Source organism: Impatiens glandulifera, chromosome 9 (genome assembly GCF_907164915.1).
Source record: "Impatiens glandulifera chromosome 9, dImpGla2.1, whole genome shotgun sequence".
Lineage (NCBI taxonomy): Eukaryota > Viridiplantae > Streptophyta > Magnoliopsida > Ericales > Balsaminaceae > Impatiens > Impatiens glandulifera.
The window spans coordinates 32,758,140-32,783,806 of NC_061870.1; the positions used below are offsets into that span (position 1 = coordinate 32,758,140).

Genomic DNA, 25,667 nt, shown 5'->3' on the forward strand with positions numbered 1-25,667 from the left:
TACATTTAATTAAGAAAAATTATTTTGTCAAAGATTATGAAAATTTAAAAAATTGAATGAAAAGTTAAATTTTCAGATGATGTTAGAAGTTTTATTTATTAATTAAATTAAATATATTGAAACTTTGTAAAAAAAAATCATATAAATAACAGGTCATAAACTAATAATTTAGAAAATAATTTGTTGTTCAATTAAATAATATTAGTATAAAATGCAGTCAGCAAAAGAAAAGAAATGTCTGTCTATTTGTCCTTTCTTTCTTTCTTTCCCTGTGAGAAATATATAAAAACCTAAACCTCATTCTCTATCTGTGTTTCCAGCCGACGCCGCTTCATCGGAATCATCGCCGTTGGCATTCTCCGGCCGTCTTCAAGATGTGGCATCACAAAAATACATTGTTCGGCAAATACGAGATCGGAAAGCTCCTCGGTTGCGGCGCCTTTGCCAAAGTCTACCACGCAAGATCCATCGCCACCGGCCAGAGCGTGGCAGTAAAGGTCATCAATAAGAGCAAAATCACAAACACTTCCAACATCAAGAGGGAGATCTCAATCATGCGCCGTCTCCACCATCCTCACATCGTCAAGCTCTACGAAGTCCTCGCCACCAAATCGAAGATCTACGTTGTAATCGAGTTCGTCAAAGGCGGCGAGCTCTTCACCAGAGTCGCCAAGGGAAGATTCGACGAGGAAACAGGACGGAAATATTTCCAACAGCTGATTTCAGCTGTCGGATTCTGCCATTCACGGGGGATTTACCACCGAGATCTTAAACCAGAGAATATATTGATCGACGAAAATGGGTATCTGAAAGTATCTGATTTCGGCCTCAGCGCCGCTACAGATCAGATCCGACAGGACGGTATGTTGCACACCATTTGCGGCACGCCGTCCTACGTTGCACCCGATATTCTCGTGAAGAAAGGATACGACGGGGCGAAAGTGGATATTTGGTCATGCGGCATCATCCTCTACGTTCTGACGGCTGGATATCTTCCTTTCAATGATCCCAACTTAATGGAAATGTATAGGAAGATTTACAAAGGGGAATACCAATGCCCGAAATGGATGTCCTCTGATCTTAAACGTTTCCTGTCTCGTCTTCTCGACACCAACCCTGCTACAAGGATCACCGTTGATCAGATCTTCCAGGATCCCTGGTTCAGGAAGGATTACAAGGAGGTTTCCTTTCCGGCGAGCGATGACCAATTCACCCTCAAGCCGGACGAGGAAGACAGGACCGGGTTTTCACTCAACGCGTTCAACATCATATCGTTCTCCTCCGGCTTGGACCTGTCCTGTCTATTCGACGACTCCAGCAGCTCGGAAAACGACGGGGAACGATTCGTGTCGACGGAAGCACCGGAGAAAATCGTGGAGAAAGTGGAGGAGGTTTTAAAGGGTGAAACGGGGCTGATTTTGAAGACGAATAAGAACTGGGGTTTGGAAATCGAAGGTGAAAAGGTAAAGTTCAGAATGGAATTGGAAGTTTATCGGCTGATCGATAATTTAGCAGTGGTGGAGGTACGCCGGAGAATGGGTCATGTAAAACTGTTTAATGAGCTCTGGGGAGAGAAAATAAAACCCAACTTAGTTTCCGCCGCCGGCCAAAACGATCCCCCTCCGGCGAGAAGTTTGTAAACCTGATCAAAAGAAAAGATCCTATTTTGAACTTTCTTACTTATGGCGGGTTCTTAAGAATGTATTATAATATACATTATTCAAATGGAAAAGGGTAAAATCTGCCAAAAAGGAGAATGTTTAAGAACAATTTTACTGAGTGTTTGTTTATATTATTACTAATTACTATTATTACAAAACCAACTATTTTAATTTCAAATTCATATATGTATAATATGTACTATTTAATATTTGTTACTATTATATATTGTTTAAATTTAAAATATTTTCTTGTTTTAAAACATGAATTAATAAATATCAAGAATAGTGTGTTGTTGAAGGTGGTCCATAAAAATGGACAGATAGTAGCAAAGTAAGAAAACATAATTTGATTTCATTTGATTTGATACATATGATTAATAATGAGAAACCACTAAATTATACAGTGAAAAATGCAATGATTGATAGATTTTTATTATGTTGGAATGTAATGTCCGCCTGACACATTCTACAAATAAGATTTTTATTTTGTTTCTTGTTTCAACTCTATTTAATACTTACCTTCATATTATTGAGTTCAAAACATTCATTATCTAAAATATTAATTAAATTATAAATTAGTTTTAATAGCAAATTCGGCAATACCTCAAATTGGTTGAATAACTACTTCCATAAGATCGATCAAGATATCTCACTTGAATAAATCTAAATGTTAACAAGGGACTTGTCTAAACTTTGTTAGGTTCCTTCTTATTCTAATATTATTTTAATTTCAAATAATTCAATCCAACTAATTATATGAATAATTATTATTTTATATAATAAAAGAACAGTATTCTACATTCCCACTTCATTATATAAACAAACATTTATATCATGATCATTTTAATCAATAAATTACATATATATATATATTGTATATATATATATATATATATATTAATACTCACAAACTAAAAAATAAATATTATAACCATTGTAGTTATATTTACAAGAAATAAATACAAAAAACTACAATTTATATCAATAAACAAATTATTAGTATTATAATTTAAAAGATTAAAACAAGCTCAACTTTAGCCCAACTAATAATTTTGTAGGGTTCAAATATTTACCTACTCCTTTTATTCAAGTTTCATTTGATATTGTAGGGACGTGCAAGTTGTCAAATAAGTTTATAATATGATCCTTCAATCTTATGTCAATTCTTGTAACTATTACTAGCAATATAAGAGGTATCTTCATTATTATTTGTTTAATATTGTCACACCTATTTGAAAATCTGTTTTAAGTAGTTTGTATTTATCTACTCATTTATAGCATTTAATGTTATTTCTAGAAAAAATCCAAATATATAAAACATAACACATGAATATTAGCATAAACAATGGTCAAATCTGGATTAATACAAGAAACAAACAAAAAACATGGTTACATATAGGTTAATTAAATATCAATATTGCCATTATTAACGATTCATTTATTTGTCAATATTGATGATGTATTTGTATTAAATAAAACAGACTTTGTTTTGTATTAGTATATTAAATATAAAAAATGCACACTAATTAAAAGAAATAGTTTGTACAAGAGGTAGTTAATTATAGATCAATCAAAATATTCAGTTCCCAATCATACTAGGCTGGATATGTAGATTAGTTTATTACTCTATATTATTATTGTCAAAAGTATTATTTTAGTTATTGTGCAATTTTTTAAGATTTTTACAGCTATATATTAAAATCATTATACAAAACTAAATGGTCACACTATTTGAATAAGTTTATAAAACCATATCATGTACTTAAGTAAATAAATATTAATATTCTTGAACTATTATTTTATGCCAAAAAAAATATTGAAACTATAAAATTTGTATTAATATAATAATTGTCTCAAAAAGAACTTATAAGCCTAAAAAAAATGTATGCTATAAATATTGAATACTTAACCTAAAGGTTGTATTAATGTGAAGTTATATGAATATATTTATTATTAAATATTATTTCTTTTATAAATAATTAATTTATTAATTAAAATATTATTTATTTAATTGTACTAATAAAATTTAAATTTTAAAAACTATTTAATAATTGAACACTAATAATTATTTTGTCAATGAAGCTTCAAAAGTTCAAAATACATTGAAATTATTGTAACATCTACAATTAATATCGAGATAATATTGTATAAAATGTATTAATTTGACTTTATTTAATATTATAATTATGCAGTATGTTGATGATTTATTGGCTGTCTAAAATTGTGCCAACAGTTTATATATAATTAGGCCAACAACTACATGATTAGGACTTATAAGCCATGTCACGTCCCTCTAGTTTCCTTCGTATTACTTATTGCTTTAAATCTTTAATTAATATTTTGTACTACAGTACTGTTGTCTTAATTATTGGTGGTTGGTTGTCATTCCAATGTTTTAAATAATGTATTCACATTGGTGTTCTTGTGTGAACATTACTCAAAAGAAAAAAAATAGTCTCCTCATATTTTATTTTTAAACCGAACATTATTCACATATTTATATACATTATTTTTTTTATTACAAGAATGATATAAACATAAATTTATTGGCATAAATGGTGTCGAAAATGATTTAACAATATTTTATAGGACTTGAAATTTAATAAGAAAAATAAATTTCATTTTAAAGTTAACTAACATCAAATTTTGTTACTCTTCTTTATTTAAAGTTTTATTTTGATAAAAATGGACCAAGTATCAACAAGATGGCTATGCAGTAATTTTTATTTTCTAAAATGGACCGAAATATCAACAGTATGGTTAGACAAGTAGACAGTAAAATCACACAACAAAATATACATAACCATTATACCGGTTATTATACCGAACATAATTGCTGCGAAAGAATCTCATCTAAAGATTCATTGAAAACCAAATCAATGTAAACAAAAAAGAAAAAAGGAATTACAATAGCAATGATATTTTACATATATGATGATCATTGTTTTTATTGGTATTTAACTTATAATATATGCAAAAACAACTACTTAAATACATCAAACCACAATATTATATAATACACATGCAATGACCCTTAAGCTGATTCGATTAGGGGCAGTTCTCCATGCCAAGCCCAAACTACATCTTTAAGAGCAACTCTCATTCCCTCCATTAACATTTCACTAAATTCAAGACTATCTCCATTGTTCTTCCTCACCTCCACCAAGTAAAACGATGAACTCACCTCGAATATCTCCACTTCAACCGACAAAAAACCCATTCTACCCTCCCGAGTTCTCTCAAATCTCATCAACCCTCCCTCCTTTTTTCCCACCTTCATCTTCACAAACTCTGCCATTTCCTCCAACTTAGACACAATGACTGATGCAGGTTTTCGCGACATAAACCGAGCCTCTTTCTTGAACCGGGCCTCTTCAAACAATCCAGACAGATCAAAACCTGCAGATAGTGATATGATATCAAAAGCATTAAGTTCTTTCGGCTTAACCATATCTTCTTGTACTGATCCTTCAATCAAGGAACAAGTGTCTGTTGTGCTTAAGCCACTTCTGAACCAACTGCTTTCCTTCACTTGGGCCATGGTAATACGGTTATCCGGATTTGTCTCCAACATATTTGACAGTAAAGTCCTGACCTCATCTGAAAACCATTTGGGACATTTGTACTCTGCTCTGCAGATCTTTCGATACATCTGAATTATGTTTACGTCGTAGAAAGGGAGATAGCCAGCAATAAGAACAAACAAGATAATCCCACACGACCATATATCAGCCTTCCCCCCATCATAGCCCTTTCGATATATCACCTCAGGAGCAACATAGGCAGGGGTTCCACACATAGTGTGGAAAAGCCCATCTTGGTGTTTCGACTCTGCAAGCGCACTCAAACCGAAATCAATAACTTTTAGATTATCATCTTCATCTAATAATAGATTCTCTGGCTTCAAATCCCTGTGGTAAACGTCCCGGCCATGGAAAAAATCAACAGCGTTTATCAACTGTTGGAAATATTTCCTAGCCACATCTTCTTTCAACTTCAGTTTGGCCACCTTTCGAAAAAGCTCACCTCCTTTGGCAAATTCCATCACAAGATAAATGTGGGTCTTGGTAGCCATTACTTCTAGAACCTGCACGACATTCGGGTGCTTGACCAATCTTATCACTGAGATTTCACGTCTGATCTGTTTTATGAACCCTCCACTGATAATTTTCTTCTTGTCCATAACTTTAATGGCCACTGCTTGTCCACTTTCAAGATTTCTTGCATAATAAACTCTAGCAAATGAACCTTGACCCAGCAACCTTCCTAACTCATATTTTTGCATCAACACTCTCCTAGACTTATCCATTTAAGAACTAGCCACGAATTAACCCAGAATGGAACAAATTAATGAAATTGTTTCTTCTTCCTTCTGATCTGATCAGCCGCCTTCACATAAGCTGTAACAAAGTAGGAGTATCTTAGGATTCATTGGCTGATCCCATTCATTCACAATCTGAATCAATGAACTTGCTGGAAAGGATATCGGTCCAATCTTATCTGTAATTGAAAAGATGAGCACAGGAATGATCAAACAACAGTATACTTCAAATGAATAAGTTTGAATATTTGAGCACATTTTTCAGCATTCCCTTAACTGAGTCAAGCTTAGACAACAATCAATCCCAGAAAGAACTGCATCAGCAAACCAAATAGCTGATCAATTCAATAATCTATAGTTCTATAATCTGATTTTGCTACCCATTTCAATTTTAACTTTAGAGAAAGAGTAGGTAATCAAATAGTAAAGGTAACTCCAACAAGATCATTGAAAACTTAAGGGTTTTTCCACAGACAAATGAATGCAACAGAAAGCGTAGAGAATCATAAAACGAACACAAAACAATGAACACAAAGTTTGAATTGCGATTGTATTGAAGATGAAATGACTCACCTATTTGTCGGAGAAGCAGATTTTGATCTTGACCGGATCAATTACAGTTGTTTCCAGTGAACACAAGATGATGAAACTGGTTCAAATTAATTAAGAAATTTGTGGAAAGGTGATGGACATTTTATAGCCAGACGGACAGAGTAGAATTCTGTGAAGGAGATTGTCACACATTAGCTATGTCAGAGTCTATAAGAAAGGTGGTAAAATATTCATTCATAAATTAAAACAAATTTAAACCGACCAAATACTCATAGACATTTTATTATGGTAAGAACTAAGAACTACTATATACAGAGGATGCTATTTCTGTCAAATAATAAATTTTGGTTTGTAAATTTTAAAAAAATATTTATTAACTTTTCTTTTTCTTTCAAATAAAGGTGTTTTTAATCTTTTATATATTTTTCTAATTAATCAAATCAATTAAAATATTTAAATAGTTTCAATTTTTTTTATAAAAAATAAAATCTTAATATTATTTTAGTCTTTTTACTAAATAATTAAACTTTTTATGACCATACACCTATAGGTTAAAAAATTGCTTAATAGCTAAGATATATATTTTATTATTATTATACACATGAGTTACAGAAAATAAAGAAAGAATAATAATGTGAAGAAAGTCCAATCAAAATTTGAAGCAAGCAACGTGTACTGCATCTTCTTATAATTTCATATTTATGACACTTTCAAAACACATTTCTTATTATAGACTAAATAAACGTTTGAATTAGTTTTATGTTGATTTTTTTAGTTAAAATATGATATTTATTTGTTTATAATAAATCAAATTTTACAAAATTTTCAATTAGGCACACAATTTTTGACCATTATACTAACTAACGAAGTTTCTTTACAATTCAAATTAACATCTCAAGTTTATTAAGAATAATCAAATTAAAAACTCTAAGTTTATGAAGTAAATTAATATAAGAACAATCATATATAATAATAATTTTATACAGCATTAATCTAAAACATGCATGTAATGTTACAATATATATATATAGACACTCGTAAATATATAGCACATGTATTGACAAATTTAAATAAACACGGGTAAATTATAATTGTTTTTAATTAGGTTTCTTCATGTATTTTTGTTATAATTATTTTAAGATAGAAAGTAATGACTAATGAATTGAAAACGTCACAAAACACTATTATAACATAAAATAAAATAAAAAAGGAAGATCACGCATGAATTCCTTCGTCACAGAATTGCTCATCAAAAGTCAATAGTTGACATATTTTTATTAAGCTTGAAAACTTCTTACTTCCTTGAGGGCTTCTTTGATTAAATAACACCTTTTATCTAGTTATCAAATCACTGCTTTTATCAAACCAGTCAAGATCTTTCAAATAGTTAATTAAAAAAAACTAAAATAATTTATTTATATATGACTAAATAAATAACCTCTTTAATCAAATTAATTACATGAAAGCCTAATCGCAAGGACTTTAGCGTCTAACGCCTCGACGCCGCCTTTTAGGCGATGGTCGCTTGACTCGGCTTAAATGAAATAAATCCAAACAACGCAGACTGAACCGCTCCATCCGATTTTCATCCGGCCAGCCATGGACCGGTTAAACCGTATCCGGTTTAATCGATTAGGTAAATGCTAATCGGTTGGCTGGCCCATCGAGCAAGATGGAGAAATCATCGTTTTCGCACGCAGAGGCAGCAGGTGGACTCGAACATTCGCTGCTCCAATTGATCTCCGATCACCATAGCGCCACCCTCCGACTCCGAGAAAAAACCGGTTATTATCTCTCTCTATCTATATTATAGCATCAGCGCCTCTGATTTCTGAGTTTTGTGATGTGAGATTGTTTGTTACAGAGAAGGCGAAGAAAGAAGCGATTAAGAATTCGGTGAGGGTTTCTGATCTGCTAGTCGATGCCGTCAATGGAGGCGTCCAAGAAGCATTCATTTATGAGAAGCGTATTGAGCTCGAGACAAGGGCTTTAGCGGCATCAGTTGCGCGGTTTGGGAAGCAGACCGATCAGTGGCTTGCTGCTTCTCATGGAATCAACACGGCCTTGAAGGTATTAGTTATTGAATCATGGAATGGAATGGAATGGAATGGAATGGAATGGAATTGGAATGTTGAAATTTGATTGATTGATTGTGCAGGAAATTGGAGACTTTGAGAACTGGATGAAGACGATGGAATATGATTGTAAGAGGATCAGTGCTGCAATATGCAACATCTACCAGGAGTAATCTCTTCCCAGGCAAGATGCAAAAACCTAGAGCCTATTGTTGTTATTATTATTATTATTGTTGGAGCTTTAGCAGATGATGATGATGATTTAGTTCTTGATTTGTTTAGGTTCGCTCATTAACAATGGTAAATAACAGTGTACCAGAATTGCTTGTTTCTTCTCTTTATTGTTTGTCACTACTATTACTACTAGCTATACATGTTGCCTCTGCTTGGAACAACAATTCAAATATGGAACAAATGTATCATTTCCTCTCCCATTTGTGCCTTTATTCATCATAGAAGGGAGCCTCTTTTCTCGTGAGCCCTCACAAAGGTGAATTTGTGTTATTCTCGAACCGACTTGTGGATTTATTATGATGAAGAGACCAACCAAGGGTGATGATGAGTATGGGGTGATATGGACTGCTCATTCTTTCCCCTCTGGCTCTGTGTGATCGTTTATTCTTTGGTGACATGTGATCTAGGTCTTGGCTATATCCAAATCAGTTGTCAATTTTAAGAATACTTGTATGGGTTCTTTCTATGTCAACTAGTGGGTCTCAAATGAATGGTTGAAATATTGTATGTAGGTTTGAAATCACATTCCTTGCTATGTGATTGGGTGTTTCCGTCTCAATCTGCTTAAATCTCTTGATATTCCTATTGAGAAGAAACAAAATGTTCCACTTCTTATATTTAAGGTTAGGGTGTGTGATGTAGATGAGATATATTTAAAGAAAGTGACGAGGAGAAAGGAATGATCTAAGCCATTAGGGTGAGGAGCATAACCTTGAGAGAGTAAAATTCTATTGATATTCAATAATTGATTAATATGTCATCATATTTATAATCATAAGGTGCTAATTATTAAAACTATTAACAATCCCTCAAATTTTGGGTACTGATATAGTAAATTCAAGGGTTTACACTATTTAGCGTCCTATCAATTCATCCCTAACCCCTAGTTCTTATTCGATTTCACTAGATAGTTCATGACATTTAATCCGTTTGAGTGGGTTATGCCTTTTTGTTTCTCCATTCTTTAAACTTTTATTTTATGTTTTCATTTTTCTTGATGCACTTTACTTTTATTTTAAATAAACTTTTTTAAAGCTATAATTTGATCGAGTTCTATAACTCCACTTAACACAAGGCTTAATAAAATAAAATAAATTTTATTAAAAACAAATTATTGAGTTGAAAAAAAAAATATTTTCTTAAAAAAATGTATAACATAGACTGTCTTTAGGTTATTTAATTAAATCCATTCACTAAAATATCTTATAATTTATTTCTTTTTTATTATTATATATTAATACTTTTAAGTTTTAGATTTGAGAACATGCACCAATGGGGTTCATAATCATCAACCATTCTTGAATTTGTTTAAAAAAAATTAAATATTAATATTTATTTATATTTTTTTGTACATGTTTAAGTTGAAAAGTTAACTCCTCAAAGAATGACTACCAAACAAAACTCGAAACATTTGACGAGCAGGCCCAAACATAAATGATCGAACAAGGCCCTATAAGGCCCAATATTATATACATAGTTTCGTTTAGGGATCGCTCATCGGAACTCTCTCTCTCTTCACTCTCTCTCTTCTTCTGTGTGTTTGCTTGTGTGTATCTGTGCTGTGCTGTAGGTGACGATGCTCTCCGGGGACATTCCGCCTAATCAAACTATCTATCTAAAGAATATCAACGAGAAGGTCAAGAAAGAGGGTGAGTCATTTCGCTTCATTTTTTCGACCTACTTTACCGCCATCAATTCAAATCTGCAATCACGTCTATCCTTTTTTTTAATTCTACACTACTTTTCCCTTTAGTTTCTCCTGAACATTAGCAATTGTAGTGCCTGCTCCACACACTACTTTTCCGTTTAGCTGATTTTTTTTTTGTTTTTTCGTGTGGACAGAGTTGAAGAGATCTCTTTATGCGTTGTTCTCACAATATGGAAGGATTTTGGACGTTGTTGCCTTGAAAACTGAAAAACTTCGAGGACAAGCATGGGTTGTGTTTAGTGAAGTGACATCTGCCAGCAATGCTGTGAGACAGATGCAAAATTTTCCTTTTTATGATAAACCCTTGGTGAGTTTTACAACAATTCAAAAACCTAGAATATACATGTGAAAATAACATTGTGATGGAAATGTAGTGGTGTGTAATTAAGTATTGAGAAGTAAAATGACCCATCTCATTGGAATTCAAATTCTCTAATTGAATTCAACTGGACCTTCATATGACTGATTAATTCACCCTCTTAGTTTACTATGATTGCTGATATTTTCTACTTCATATTTGTGTTTTGATAGCCAATGATCTTGGGACTTAGGTTGGCATAATGATCAGAGCTCTACCCTTTTAATTTGCACACATCCTTGTGGAAGTGTGTCACGACCCCTTAAGTAGAGTAAAAACAGATGATCTTTCCTACTCTGACCTTTTGCACTATTGCTGTCAAAATTGTCTAGACGAAGGAACTAGGGTTTCAGTGTGGTGGAATCATTCGTTCCACATAAGGTTTAGGCCATGCATAAAACTGTCTTATCTGATCTTCCCTGCATTAGTGAGTAGCATCACCTTGTATAATATTGAATACCTTAATAATCAAATTACTGTAACGCCAAATATTAGTGAATGAAGTGCCTAACTATTATGAACTTCTTTGTGGTATCTAGTAACAAAACCTATATGCTAATCTTGTATTCCAGTATTATGTATAGCATACATGACATTTTCTTGCATAATTTTGTTTCTATATGCTTGACTGAATACAGAGGATACAGTATGCCAAAACAAAGTCTGACTGTATTGCCAAAGAAGATGGTACCTTTGTTCCAAGAGATAAGAAGAGGAAGAAACATGAAGAGAAAGGTGAAACTCTTGATTGTTCAGTTGATTCTTTCTAATATAGATAATGTTACATATGCTAGAGCTTTAATTCAAACAAAAAGCTTTCTATTCTTCTGAGTGTATATAATTAGCCTATTATATAGGCTATGCTTCCTCTGGACCTCTTACTACCATAAATGTGTTCATATGCAGATCTGAGCTAATAATATGATTATGGATTCTGGAATAAGAAGAATTTAGTATTAGGATACCTTTAATAAAAATGAAAATTAAGTCCTGAATGTAGAGAGTAAGGAATGTTAAGTTCAAATGAGATAAGTCTTTGAAAAATAAATGTTGAATAGAACAATGAGTATATCTTAACTTTAGTACTAAGTCGATTAGATAAAATCTGGAATTAATGTTAGAAACATGCTTTGTAATAACTAAATCGGTTAATTCAAGTGGTTGAATTTGTCTTGGACAAATCTAAAATGAACTTAATTCAAATAGAGACTACTTTTAGTTGACTATTTAAATTATGTGATTGATGATGAGTAGATTCTTATTAAATATTGTGTTATTTGAATTTAATCTTGAATAATCAATAGGAAGGTAAATGAACAGAGCTACCCACGAGCTATTCGAATCTCAAGTCAGTAAAAAGCTCATTCTAGCTCATTAGTTAGTCTTAATGAGCTCGTGCTCGTTTAAAAGTTTGAAAATTTAGACGAGCCAAGCTAGAACTTTTAGATATTCGGCTCGTGGGTAGCTCTGTTAATGAGGCTCGTTAATGGGCATACAAACAAGTTCGTTTAGAGGCTTGTTTATGGGCTCGCGAACATGTTTGTTTAGAGACTCTTTTAAAACCTTGTTTAATATTTATTAATATATTATTATAAAAAATGGGTAAGCTCTTCACCTAACGTGAAACCTTCTTCTAGGTTGTAATCGAGCTCTCTTAAGCAGCACTAAACAAGCCGAGGTCGAGCAGCTAAATACATACGAGCCGATCTCGAGCTCTAATATAAAAGCTCGAACTGCTGTTCGGCTCGACTTGGCTTGTTTACAACCCTAATAATCAACATCAAATTAAATAGTTTTCAAAGTTTCTGTTATCAAGCACTACCTTAATATTTGATTTCTGTCATATTAAATTTGAACTCATTGTATCTTGAAAAGCATAAATCTGTGTTATAATTCATGTTGACTTGGATTGGTTGTGTTATTCAGTTGAAAGAAAGAAACGAGCTGAGGAAACACAACAAGCAGCAACTACTAATGGAACCAGAGGAGACAGCAATGGACGCCCAACGGTTAGTTTACTGCTTTGTGTACTAGTATCAGCTAATTAAAAATAAAATCCTTTTTTGCATATTTCATTTGTCTATCAAATTCTTGTTGAAGGAAAAGAAAGAAATGCAAATTGTTTTATATGTTTGATTTAATGAAATGTTTTAGGCGGCTCCTATGTATGGAAAGGCTGGTGCAGAAGAAGATCATGGTGCGGCACCAAACAACATCCTGTTCATTCAGAATCTACCTCACGAGTCAACGAGCATGATGTTAGAGGTTCTTTTCCAACAGTATCCTGGTTTCAGGGAAGTTCGCATGATAGAAGCAAAACCGGGCATTGCCTTTGTAGAGTTTGACGATGACTTGCAGTCCTCAGTTGCGATGCAGGCACTTCAGGGTTTCAAAATTACTCCTCATAATCCCATGGTTATCACTTATGCCAAGAAATAAATGGGTTGTTTTTATGAACTGAAAATGATTGAAAGAATGTTATTAGACATTGAATTTTCTTCCCTTTTCCTTTTTCAACTGTGTAACCAAGACACAGATTGGGTAGAAAATACACAATTAGTAGTTTTGTATCTTTTCAACACCCATCAGAGTTTAATGCATGGGAATCTATCCTGTTATTGTTTGTGTCTATCTGTCTAGAGTTTACTTAATGCATCAGAGTTATACTTTTAAAATTAATCCATTTGACCCCAAATTCTTTTAGTATTTTTTTTTTGTATTTTACCTAAAATTTAATATTTTATCTTATTTTTTTAATCTATTACATCATTTATTTTATCCATCAACATATTGTCATATCCTTTATTTAATATTTTCTTTCTCATATATTTTACTCTAAAACTTAGATATAACCTAAAAAACAAGATCAAACAATTCCTATTGTGTGTTTGAATTTGGTTTACTTACTTTTGCTTGCTATATATACCTTTTATTTTTGCTATATATGCTAATATATTTATATCCAATTGAAACAATTAAAATAACAATATTTCTTAGGCTACTTTCCAAATTATTTACATTTTTTATTTTATTTTTGTTGTTGCGACTTTATTCCTGGTTATTTCATCATTAACTTTTTTGTGAGCTTTGCACTTTCATAATTTTGTAAACTTTAATTGACTCTATTTCGGATAACACAACTAATTATTTTGCCCCCTCCAATCCATCCTGATCTTCTCTTTCACACACACACATGAAACAACTAATAATGTAAGGAGATTGAAAAGGGAATTAATTAATAATTGTTTATATTATATAATCGGGTACAAATGAAATAATAATGCATGTTAATGACCCTACTTATATATTGTATACGCGTTGCATATATGCATTAATGAAATAAAATGGCGGTTGGAACTTGGAAGAGATTAATTAATTAATTAATTAATTATATATATATATATTTGTATATAATCAGGAAGGAAACTGTACGTACATGTGTGTGGGGGAATCCATCATGTCAAATTATCATGTGTGTGTGTATGAGAAAAAAAATAAGAACTTTTATCCATCAAATTAATAATAATAATTATTATTATTATTATTATAAGAAGAGCCCAAATGCCAGCCTGTTTGCATTTAATTTTGGTGTTGCGTGGATTTGTCGTCATTTTCCATTATTATTAATTCTTAAAACCAATTATTGGAAATTCATTAATATCAAACTTCACCTCTTTTATCACATTTTTCGTATTTATTAATGTTGGGGGAGAGAATTTGGGAGAGAAAATAGAAATGATGTGAAGAAAAAAAAATAGATTTTTTTTTTCGGTGAATTAAATTGCGGGCACTCCTAAAATTTCATCTTCCAAATTTCTTCACTCAATTATTTCTCCAATAATAATAATAATAATAATATTGTCCAATATATTAATTATTGCACCTATGGATGGATTATTCATAAAATTCAAAACCGGTGCTTATCCAACATGTTAAATGAAAGTATATGATCTTCACTGGAAAATCATTTAAAAAAAAATAATACAATAAACTTAATTCAAACGTCTTAAGTTAAGTTGAATGGGTGATTATAAACTATAAAAAAATATTATAATATTTTTCTACATTTCAAATTAATAATAATAAAAAAATAACACAAAAAAAGCTTGATATATATTGTGTACCTAATGTTTAGAATGGACCATATATGTTAATATTAATCAATGACTTTTTAGAATATTGGTGTTAGTAGAATTATTTTTAAGAATATTTAAATTTTTTCTCTTAACAATAATTAAGATATGAGAAAGTCCACAAATCCCCAGTTGAAACTATTGCCTGTGAAAACCTACAAGGCATCATTGATGGTAGAAGCTGACTTTCTTTAGTGGTTTTGACTTTTGATTAGTTTGTAAAGTTTTTTTTGTGGGTTGTTTTAAACTACACAATTTTAATGAGAATGCATTTTGTTCAAAACAATAATATAAGAAAACTTGTTTTTATTTAATTATTATGGGATTATGCCAATAAAAACTAGCTAATTAATTATAAAATAGCTAGCTAGGAGCAGACATTTTCATTTCAAATTGATGATTTTAGTATTTAAATGGGTTTGAAATAATTTATAGTGGACATGCACATGGGTACACGATTAGTAGTAAATGTCACTCATTCTTCCCCTAAATTTATGCTTAATATATATATATATTACTTAATTATAATATAATTCCTGACCAATATTAATCATCATCGCCGAACGCCAGCAAACCTTATAATTAATTGATTGATCATGATCACTATTCACTCCATCTATCATCTAACTAACAAATTCAAAATATTCTAATACATCTTATTGTTTTTTCTTTCTTTCTTCTAAAAATGATCATCCATATAATATAAAACAAGAATGCAATATCAGAAAAATTAAAATCATGAACTCTCCCAATATACTTTACAAGGTTCAATTAAAATTCCCTTACCTAAAAGATACCAAATACAAGAATATTTCATTCTTGTTCAAAAAAAAAAAACTGATTTTGAAATGGTTTAAATATATAAAATTGGTATTATTAATGAATATTTAGTTTTTAAATGTAAAGACGTTTGGAATTATGACCACATGAAAACATCATTCATTTATTGTTTTGATTATATATGTATTGTATATAATGTTGGTTTTCAATAATTACTCCTATCATCATGTCCATTTCTATTTATTTAGTCCAGAGTCAAATTAGACTATTACATATATACAAAATGAAATTAATCATTGATTCAAAAATGTTTCCATTTGTTTGATTGAAACGGTATAAATATGATATATATATATATATATATATATATATATATATATATATATATATATATATATATATATATATATATATATATATATATATATATATAAACTCAATTTGTATGTGTGTGTTTTGAAAAAAAATAAAGAAGAAAGTTAATCAAACGATCAAAGGCTGGAAGACAAATTAAATAATAAAATTTGAATTTTTTTTTGGATGTTCAAGCTTTCTTTTTTGCGTTGCTTTTAAGTTTGTGTTTTGTTTGTTTTAAAGAAACAAACAAAATTACTTTTAAGGGGAAAAAAAAGTAAACAAAATCTCACAAATAGTACAAATACTTTGGATAATAGAGTAGAAAGTGGAAAGATATTACTTACAAGGTAACTAACACGAGAGGTAACTTGGTTCAGTCGATCCAAACAGATCCTTAAAATTTTAAACAAGAATTTCCGAATCTAGCCGGAAACAAAATAAAGCCAAATATCAACATAACAACAGTATTAACTATTAACCCCACTTCAGGAGGTAAAAAAAAAACCCAGCCCTTTCCACTTCTTCACCACCTCGCCGGAAAATGATTTATCCGGCGCCGGCAAGAACGTAGAGGAGAAAAAGTAACAAAAAAAAAAAAAGACAAATAAAAATCTCAATCTTCCAATATGCTCTCCAGATGCGGTCTCCATACTCCGACGCGACCGCTTTTCCGGTCCCGACGAGAGGACGACTTCTTCTCCGACTTAATTGGGGTCAAGAAACGATCAGCTTCTTCTGGGATACTGTACTCATGTTTCTTTGCGTCTTTGTTGTCATTAAGAGACTTCTTTTGAAGGCGACGTTTTTTGTTTTCCGGCAAGGAAGACTCCGGTATGAGGAAATAGAAGCTGCCTCTCTTGAGCTCTGTTTCCGGCGAGAGAATGAGAATTCGGCGAACGACTCCTTGGGAGGAGGGTTTGCTGAGAACGTGATTTGGGTTGTTCTTGATTACCTCTCCGGCAGTGACCGGACTGGTGAATTCCTCGACAGTTCCGTTCAAGTGAACTATACGGATCAAATCAAGAGCTCCGCAGGGTAGGACGCAAGCCAAACAACATCTTAAACTGTTTCCCATGATCTAGAATCTAGAATCTTAATTAGATCTGTTGTTTAAGAGTTAAAATATAGTACAGATCAGAATTACAATCTCCCGATCTGTTCTATTTAACTCAATGGATTTGAATCTTATTGATGATGATGAGGAGGAGGAATGGAAGAAAAGGTTTCATCTTATTTACTTATATATAGCCAGTAAACCACTAATCATATCTCCCATAATAATACCTAAACATTAAATTACCTTATTGCCCTTCTCGTTATTCCTTATTTATTTTCAAATATATATAAGCCCTTTAACTTCATCTTAGGTATCAACTTAGGACATGAGCTCCTAAAACTGTAAAATCAAAACCTACAACCTAGTATTTTATTTTTATTTTTAATATATGATTCATGATCCCGGTTAAAGATGATTATTTAAAACCGTCCGTCAATAATCCATTCCATTCGAACCAATTTGATTTACATGTAACATACCAACCCCAAATCGAGCTCGAATTTTGTTTTTAATGATAAATTGTTTTAAAAAATTAATATATACTTAATGCCATCATTATTTTTTTTTACTAAAAAACACTATATCTTCTCTTATTTAATATAATAATTAAAGGTTTATGTTGTTTTATAAATATATAATATCTTTTATTTTATTATTTATATTTTAAGTTTAAACTAATTTTTGGTTTGTATGTATTCCGAGAAAACCGGGGACGAGGATGATTTATATTTAAAATTTTCGTGGAAGACATGGGCGGAAGGTAACACTCATTTCAAATTAAGACGTTTTAAGTCGAAAATACAAAGTTTTAATATAAATTTACTATATGACTATATAAGTTTAGGACTGATTTGGTTATTTTCCTTCACAAAACTTATCCACTATTTCTTTAAAAGAAATCTGATATTTCTTTAAGGTTAGTTATAAATTAATAATATTTGTATAATAAAAATTAATAATTATTATATTAACATTTGCTGCAGGAAGAAAGGACATCGATTTTGGTGATTTATTTTCTAGTACTTGTTAATGTACCCTTAACAACTATTTACTCAAAATATTACATTAATTTTCTGGTACTGGTTAATTAAGACACATACATGTACTTTGGTCATCAAAATATTAATTACAAATAAAATTATATTTTTAGTCATAAATTGGAGTCATTACAATTTATTTTAAAGAAAAAAACATAGTATTAATTAGTATAGTGAAACCCAAGAAGTAGCTTTCTGTTATGAACAATATTGTTTTTAATATAGAATGTAATTAATGAATGATTTTCCAAACTCAATCAAATAATGTTGATTTATTGTAATTTGACATTTTATTGTGTTGCTCTCAAATATTTAGTTAAGAACTTAGTATAAATTTTCAAAATTTCATAATAATAACATTATTTTAGTTTAAGACATTTTTAGTGAGAATTAAATTCACAATTTTTGTAGTTAGAACAAAATATTAAAAAAAGATTTGTCAATTATAATTTGAGTGTTATTGAGGAAACTCAAAATTGACTATTTGGAAAGTGAAGTGCACCGAACCCAATCCAACTCCATATGGACTAACTAAATAAACTAGGTTTATGTATTGAGATTAGTAATCGAGACATTAATTAAGCCAAAAATATATGCTAAGCTAGATTAAGCTTAACGAAATCATTAATAATAATGCATATAGCAAACAAACAAAAATAAAATAAAAATAAAAGTTGATACATTTGCGACAAACTCCCCCCAGGCTGGCCTCAGATCCCAATGCATGAAGTAGTTAGCGGTTCCCCAAATAAAATGGTAATTAATTAATTATGAATAGAAATGGGTTGAAATCTGCAAACTAAAATTAAGAAGGTAGCATTATTGTTGCTTTATTGGTTTATGATGCCCAATTATATAATTAATTAATTAATTAAGTAACCGGATGAGCATGATAGAAGCACTACTATTAATGATTTAGTACATTGAATCCTCAAAAGAGCCAAATTATAATAGACAACTTCAATTGGGATTAGCACTTGTAATTTCAATCTAGCTAACTACTACTTAAAATTAAATTAATACACATACAATTCTACTGGTCGGGTCACCTTTCCTTGCTAGTTTCCCCCCAAGTTGACAAATCCCTAATCTTTTGTTACAAAAACCCATTTGGGCAGTGGGAAGTCTTAATTTATGCTTATTAGTGGCAACACTCTCCATACTTTATTTCACTATTTGTTTTAAACATCATAGTTTACTCAATTGAGATCTGAAATTCGGCTATAATACGAGGATCATGATTTAAGTAGATGGGTCGTTTCGATAAAACAATACAAATGAATGTGACATTATTATTTCTTTTTAGTAATATTTTTTTTTATCCTAGTATATGCATGAAGCTCATGCACATGATGATGATTATTAAGGAGGGGGCAGGGAGTAAAGTATGGGGGGAAAGAATAGCTGGCAAAGGATGAATCTAAAAGAAGATGGACTACATTCATCCTTAATTCTTAACACACAAATTAAAAAGACTTGTAATTGTTTTTTATATTATATGTTTGTCACCCACAAACTATATTAAAAATTCATGTCAACACCTAATTAAACTACATATTGTACTTCTCTAATTAAAAGTATATTCCAATATTTTAATAATAATATAAATGTAGTTTTTTAATTTGATGGAAATTAAATCTGACAAGACATAACATGGTCTAACTTATCATCATGGTCTGGACTCTAGACCGGACTTATCATAAGCACATATAGTAAAATAAATAAATTATTAATATTATTTAAGGTTTGATAGTACCAAAAAATTGAAAGGTGAACAATAATAGTAAAATAACTCTAATTAGTTATTAGTCATGGTGTTGCAAGAAATTTAGTTATCATTTTTCATGGAATATTTTTAAAAAAAGTTAATCCAATTAGAAAGGGTCAATTATCCTAACTCATTATTTCATGATAGTGCCACTATATATGCATTTGAAGGATAATAACACAAAAGAAGTGTAATGAACATATTATATTTAACGATGAAAGGGGAAAACAAGATTATGAGAATTGAAAGATATGTTTTAAACATTTACTTTAAATAATTTCACAACTTGCTCTTGTAGCTCAGTTGGTTAGAGCACCCGTTTAGTAAGCGGGAGGTCTTGAGTTCGACTCTCAACAAGAGCAATTATTTTTGTTTCTTTGTTTATAATTATTTTTTTCAAAAACAACTTCTTTCTAACTATTCTATCCATAGCCACACATGACCACACCAAACTCAAATGATTACTTAGAAATAAATTAATAATTATTTCATTGATGATTTATTCATTATATGGTTTGGCAGCAGCTACATATATATTTACTTCAATAACGTGCACCTAAGGCTAAGGTGGATGGACAATAATCAATTAATCTTTGTTTATTTATGACTGGCAAAATGTAGATCCTCATTCTAGAGGGCCTAAAGATATCATCAACATTTACAAATATGGACATTATTTTTTTATATATTATTGGAATCTTGGGTCTCGAGAAAGGTTCAAGCAGCCTCCATGAAACAATATGATCGATACAATGAATTTGATCGATCGATACAATGAATTTGATCGATCGATGTTATTGTTTAGTACCAAATTATATATGTTGAAATGATAATGAAAGGTGTCACACTTGTAAAAAGATCTCGCGCATTATTAATAAGTGTAATCAAAATCGTGGGTCATTTATATATCCTTTGGTATGATACTTCGAAAAATGAAGGTATGATATTTTGAAGGTCAAAAGTACTAGTTATCTATGATGTGTTTATTTCTGTAAAAATAAGTATTATCTGTATTAAACAGTGTGGGTAAGTAGCTGTATTTCTGATGGAGATTCCATAACTTAATTTGTCGAGTAAGATTTTTCAAAGTATTTTAATTAGATCGATATCGACTGAAGGGATCTCTCTCACGTACGTACATTTGTTTAATCTATTATTAATGTTTATAATATCAATGCATGCACGGTTGGTTGATTTCAATTGCTAGCTAAAGTCTGAAATATGATTAATATTTCAAATCTTCAAATAAGACAATCCATAAGATCATAAGAAAAGATATGTTCAATTTCTATATGCACACACACGTGGATCTTTATATTATTTTATGCTAGTTAGCTAGCTAGCAAGCTATTCCAATAATTAAATAATGTCAAAGTTTTTCAGACCCACCTAATGGATATTATTAATTAAAGATAGGTCGATCACACAAATCAATTAGCTCATTACAAGAACTAAATTCTAATTAATTTCCAAGTACAATAATATATAATCAAAATTGAGACAACGAATGGAGCATGTAACCCGCAAACACACTTAACTAGGCGCATAACTTGTCGTCTGACGAAATCGAACTCGAACTCAGGACTTTAGAGTAAGAATATCCACATTTTATTGCTGCTATTAGAGGAAGGATAATAATATATATAATAATAATAATAGTGATACCAGTGTCAAATCACCGGTCTAAGGATAAAAATAATTTTATGTCATTTATTCATGGTTGGATGTAGAATAGTTTTATGATAAGAATAATTGAGGAGTGGGAACCTTGAAATGATGTATGGTTCATATAAATTTGGACACATATTATAAGCAAAGTCTCGTGGTAGGAGATGAAGAATCGTATTTATTGTTGGTAAGCAAGCAATCATTCATTCTCTATTTTATATAATGAATGGTTGAATTTATATTTGACCAGTTAAAAAAAATTGTAACAATCTGATCATGTTAATAATTGGGTCGTGCACAGATTTGGGAGAAATGATAGAGTTGGTGATGATGATGATCTTGTGGCAGAGCACAAAAACCAAGATTCAGTCAGCTGGACGTGCAGAGATTTTTCACATTGTTTTTATTATTCTCTAATCTAGTGGGTACCTACTCTTCTTTTTTTTACAAGATTTTTGCTTAGCTGTTCTTTGAACGTTGATTTTATCGATCACGGTCTTTACAAATAAACAGTTTTGTAATTTTAAGGTATCTGAAACCAGTTTTCATTCGATGCCAAGTAAAAAAATACATACAACAAACCCTTTCTGTCTTTCTACTTGATGTTATCAATTTTAAAACAACTCGAGTAAGGTGGACGATGGAAAGATTCGAATAAAGAGAGATAAAAAGGTCATGGGTGCGCTTTGAATCGTTGTGGAGGGTGGGAATGAAGGGTCTTGGCGGTGGGGTGTCATTTAAAAAAAAAAAAAAAAAAACTATAAATTTTAAAACCCTTGAAGCCATATAGATGAAGGGGGTGGATCAGCTTTCAAGTAGTCATGCCTTTCATTACATATTATTGTCTTATGTGAAATGGTTATCAAATTTGTAAATGGACCCTTTTCAAATGATAAAAAAATGTCTTACTGCTTGTTATTCATTTCAATATATCTTAATGTGGAGGAATATAATCATTCTCAATATGTGGTAACATGACTAGTGGGAAAGGGTTAGGGCAAATGCTTTAGGTTAAAATGGCGGTTACTCATGTGTTATGTTGAGGTAAAGAAATTAATTAGTTAAAAACTGGTATTTTTCTTCTATCTTCCCCATTAATTCTTCACGTCACGTCTGGACAGAGTTTTCTTTTGATTCAATGGATCGATTCTAGATATTGAACATAATTCTAATTCAAGGTATATCATAATCCCAGCATTTTGAGATAAACCCATTCTATTTCAAAATGAAAAATCTTGATCCAACAATGGGAGTTGAAATTGGAGCCATTATTGAATTCTGAGAGCAAAGATCTCCCTACCATTTTTACTTCAATCATATAAAACCCAACAACAAGCAACTGCATATGGGAGCTAATCAAATTCCCAAAAAAATTGAACCTTTAAGAAGTTAGTTCAGAACTACATACTACCACTACTACTCATGTTACATTCGGGGGCAACATTTAACAAATGCAATTTTACTAAATCATAAATACACATCACAAATGAACCTGTAGGAGTGCACCAAAATCTTCAGCATTTACATACTATATACTACCTACCAAACATCAAACAATCAAACAAACAAAACAAACAGATAAATGGAAAACAGATGAAGATGATGGCTTTTACTTACTTGGTTTCCCTTTTCTTTCCTGATGATCCAGATGAACTACCTCCTTGGAAAAGCTTCTCAATTTGAGCTTCAACATCCTCCACCCCATACTTTATATGCTTCCCCATCTCTGGAATGCCTTGCAGCCTCCCCAAGAAGCTCCTATAAGCAGACGACAAATGGCTCGCGATTGAACTTATCAGATCCCTCCTCAGCTGCTCATCGTACATGACCCATCCTGACTGAGATCGGCATATCTCCTCAAAATAATTATTGAAAGACTTTAGTTTTTCTCTCATTGTCCTAGATGGAGACCCGCCCGACTTCAGCAACCCGATTATCTTACTCCACGAGCTTCTTTGGTAGTTTCCCAGGTACTGCCGGATCTTCGCCTGCTGCTTTCTGATCCAATCATTGCCGAGCAGAGCACCTAATTCGCTGTCTCTTGCCTTCTGAACTATGTAGTTTCCGTTGTTCACCATGAAAATTGAACATAAGGCTGGATCTCCGTAAATCTTCGACTTGGCCTCTAAATTACTCTCCAGCAACTCCATTATACATGTCATTTGGTCTGATAACATATAAGAAGGATGCAATAAGGATTGTTCGGTTGAGGATAACATGATCTCCTCAAAAACCTGTTCTAGGGTTTCCCTAGAACGACAAGCCGCTCGCAGATAGTTCATCACGTATCTCGTGATGGGATGGAATCCGCCTCCACTAATAGGAGCCTTGGGGGGATCACAACGTACTAGATTCTCAAGCTCCATGAAAATGCCCCTAATTGATTCTCCCAATCGTTTCCAGATCGAGATGGCTTCGTTACGTAAGAAGAGACAGTATTGATCAGAGAAAATTACCTCAAATTCCGGCAATAGATCACGGATTGTTTCGTAAACATCGAGGACTTTGAACAGGCGCTCCGGCGATCTGCTGCCAGCAATAGCCTCGGCGAAGTTGAGGAGCTGAGTAGCTGATCCTCGACAGACTTCCATGAAGGCTAGATCAGAGGCGGATGAGAAGCCGAAGAAGACGCGGTCGCAGAGGCGGCGTTCGCTTGGATAAAGGATGCGAAGAGCTACGTTGGAAGCCTTGATCCAACGCTCAATCTCGTCCTCTAATTCAGACCAAGGCATCTTCTGCACCTCCTCAACGCTCAGCCTTTGAAACCCTAGCCTCGAGAAACTCTCTTCGAGGAATTCTCTTCGACAAGTACTGTAAGCGTGTGAGCACTCCTTCCTGTAGCCGGCGGTGACCATCCGCGCCGCGATCTCGTGAAGGTCGTTTATTATCGCCGTCGGAAGCGCGTCAATGAAGATATCATAGTCAACTAAAGGACGGGCTACCGGGATCTGATAATCTTGTCCATCATCAACTTCGTCGTCTGAAGAATAGTTGGATTCGCCGTTTCGATGAAGCAAATCGAAGGAATCGGAACCTCGATCCATTAGAGATCTGAATTCATCTTCTAGACGAAACATGGATTGGTGCAACAAGTCTTCCGCGCGATGAAGATAGGAGGAAACGGACTTGTCGCCGGCCATAGGATTCAAGTCGCGGACCACGGCTAGAAGTTCGTCAACGTAGTCAAGGAATGAAGCAGCGTCGGCTGAATCAGACCAGATTGGATGGTCAGCGGAGACATATCGAGAGATCTGACGTTCTAATGACTTGAGAGTGTGTTCCCACGTCCTCGGGTTGTTCCGGTCGTCGTTCAAGTTTTCCACAAGCTTCTCGCGTAGACGATCATCAAACTTGGAGAAAATCTGGAGTATATCATCGGTCATTGTGTCACCGTTGTTACCAAGAGACTTAGCGATTTGGCGGGCAACCGCTACGAGCTTCTCATCGCCGTTGTCAGCCATTGAAGCTCCTTCCTTGGTAGAACAGAGTAATTAGGTTTCTCGGTTTCTTGAACCTGTTTATTCTTTTATCTCCTCCGCCAATGAATTTCAATGATCCGCCATGGCAAGAGCTTGACTCTTCTTCTCCGGAGAAGGTGGGGCCTACGGGAAAGCGGATTGGTACTCCGTCTGCGATGATGAATGAAAGCTGTGAAAAGAGAAAGAAACTGGAAAAAAAGAGAAAACACTACTGAATATACATTTTCTAAATTATTTAATTACTCAATATAACTAATAAATAAAAAGGCAATTTCTAAACTAACCTAACCATAACCTAAGTAGGCAGAAGAAATAAAAAAATAATAATTCACATGTTTTATTAAATGATAAAATAAATGTTTAATTTGAATATAAAATAAAATTATTTATATAAGTAATCAATTCATTATGGAATATGTTTTGTTTATGTTATATTATATTATATGTGGTTGAACCAATATATATATATATATATAAAA

General features: G+C 32.2%; 6 protein-coding genes and 1 non-coding gene across 9 annotated transcripts; 4 read left to right on the plus strand and 3 right to left on the minus strand.

Annotated features, from left to right (window-relative positions):
- The first annotated feature begins 267 nt into the window (after positions 1-267).
- Positions 268-1,811, plus strand: LOC124915427 (CBL-interacting serine/threonine-protein kinase 11-like). Its single transcript, XM_047456141.1, has one exon. It carries the CDS (start codon positions 375-377, stop codon positions 1,638-1,640), a length of 1,266 nt encoding a protein of 421 aa, XP_047312097.1. The 5' UTR covers positions 268-374; the 3' UTR covers positions 1,641-1,811.
- Positions 1,812-4,521: 2,710 nt separating this feature from the next.
- LOC124914391 (CBL-interacting protein kinase 18-like) lies at positions 4,522-6,653 on the minus strand. 3 transcript variants are annotated; one of them, XM_047454931.1, is made up of 2 exons: positions 6,556-6,653; positions 4,522-6,161 (listed from the first exon to the last, which is right to left on the minus strand). In XM_047454931.1, the coding sequence occupies exon 2, from the start codon at positions 5,968-5,970 to the stop codon at positions 4,696-4,698; it is 1,275 nt and encodes a 424-aa protein (XP_047310887.1). In that variant the 5' UTR covers positions 5,971-6,161; positions 6,556-6,653; the 3' UTR covers positions 4,522-4,695. The 3 variants fall into 3 exon arrangements, with proteins under 3 accessions (XP_047310887.1, XP_047310886.1, XP_047310888.1); XM_047454930.1 differs by having other exon boundaries at positions 4,522-6,296; positions 6,556-6,627; XM_047454932.1 differs by lacking the exon at positions 6,556-6,653 and adding an exon at positions 6,239-6,273.
- Positions 6,654-8,188: 1,535 nt separating this feature from the next.
- LOC124914393 (biogenesis of lysosome-related organelles complex 1 subunit 1-like) lies at positions 8,189-8,966 on the plus strand. The gene is made up of 3 exons (XM_047454934.1): positions 8,189-8,318; positions 8,399-8,604; positions 8,693-8,966. The coding sequence occupies exons 1-3, from the start codon at positions 8,207-8,209 to the stop codon at positions 8,780-8,782; spliced, it is 408 nt and encodes a 135-aa protein (XP_047310890.1). The 5' UTR covers positions 8,189-8,206; the 3' UTR covers positions 8,783-8,966.
- Positions 8,967-10,341: 1,375 nt separating this feature from the next.
- On the plus strand, positions 10,342-13,535 carry LOC124914392 (U2 small nuclear ribonucleoprotein B'' 2-like). The gene is made up of 5 exons (XM_047454933.1): positions 10,342-10,492; positions 10,686-10,858; positions 11,548-11,644; positions 12,836-12,918; positions 13,064-13,535. Exons 1-5 carry the CDS (start codon positions 10,420-10,422, stop codon positions 13,346-13,348), a joined length of 711 nt encoding a protein of 236 aa, XP_047310889.1. The 5' UTR covers positions 10,342-10,419; the 3' UTR covers positions 13,349-13,535.
- Positions 13,536-16,539: 3,004 nt separating this feature from the next.
- LOC124915698 lies at positions 16,540-17,371 on the minus strand. Its single transcript, XM_047456462.1, has one exon. The coding sequence runs from the start codon at positions 17,252-17,254 to the stop codon at positions 16,793-16,795; it is 462 nt and encodes a 153-aa protein (XP_047312418.1). The 5' UTR covers positions 17,255-17,371; the 3' UTR covers positions 16,540-16,792.
- Positions 17,372-20,329: 2,958 nt separating this feature from the next.
- On the plus strand, positions 20,330-20,403 carry TRNAT-AGU. The gene has a single exon. It is a non-coding gene; the product is annotated as a tRNA-Thr (tRNA).
- Positions 20,404-23,075: 2,672 nt separating this feature from the next.
- LOC124913912 (exocyst complex component EXO70B1-like) lies at positions 23,076-25,379 on the minus strand. Its single transcript, XM_047454346.1, has 2 exons — positions 23,327-25,379; positions 23,076-23,248 (listed from the first exon to the last, which is right to left on the minus strand). The coding sequence occupies exons 1-2, from the start codon at positions 25,168-25,170 to the stop codon at positions 23,245-23,247; spliced, it is 1,848 nt and encodes a 615-aa protein (XP_047310302.1). The 5' UTR covers positions 25,171-25,379; the 3' UTR covers positions 23,076-23,244.
- Between the last annotated feature and the right edge of the window lie 288 nt (positions 25,380-25,667).

What these genes read in the sequence shown, in the direction of transcription:
- LOC124915427 (XM_047456141.1), top strand. Translation starts at nt 375, where the DNA reads ATGTGGCATCACAAAAATACATTGTTCGGCAAATACGAGATCGGAAAG.
- LOC124914392 (XM_047454933.1), top strand. Translation starts at nt 10,420, where the DNA reads ATGCTCTCCGGGGACATTCCGCCTAATCAAACTATCTATCTAAAGAAT. An exon ending in GAAGAAACATGAAGAGAAAG is followed by an intron (nt 11,645 to 12,835) that starts GTGAAACTCTTG and finishes TGTGTTATTCAG; the next exon opens with TTGAAAGAAAGAAACGAGCT. An exon ending in ACAGCAATGGACGCCCAACG is followed by an intron (nt 12,919 to 13,063) that starts GTTAGTTTACTG and finishes GAAATGTTTTAG; the next exon opens with GCGGCTCCTATGTATGGAAA.
- LOC124913912 (XM_047454346.1), bottom strand. Translation starts at nt 25,170, where the DNA reads ATGGCTGACAACGGCGATGAGAAGCTCGTAGCGGTTGCCCGCCAAATC.
- LOC124914391 (XM_047454931.1), bottom strand. Translation starts at nt 5,970, where the DNA reads ATGGATAAGTCTAGGAGAGTGTTGATGCAAAAATATGAGTTAGGAAGG.
- LOC124914393 (XM_047454934.1), top strand. Translation starts at nt 8,207, where the DNA reads ATGGAGAAATCATCGTTTTCGCACGCAGAGGCAGCAGGTGGACTCGAA. An exon ending in CCGACTCCGAGAAAAAACCG is followed by an intron (nt 8,319 to 8,398) that starts GTTATTATCTCT and finishes TGTTTGTTACAG; the next exon opens with AGAAGGCGAAGAAAGAAGCG. An exon ending in GAATCAACACGGCCTTGAAG is followed by an intron (nt 8,605 to 8,692) that starts GTATTAGTTATT and finishes TTGATTGTGCAG; the next exon opens with GAAATTGGAGACTTTGAGAA.
- LOC124915698 (XM_047456462.1), bottom strand. Translation starts at nt 17,254, where the DNA reads ATGGGAAACAGTTTAAGATGTTGTTTGGCTTGCGTCCTACCCTGCGGA.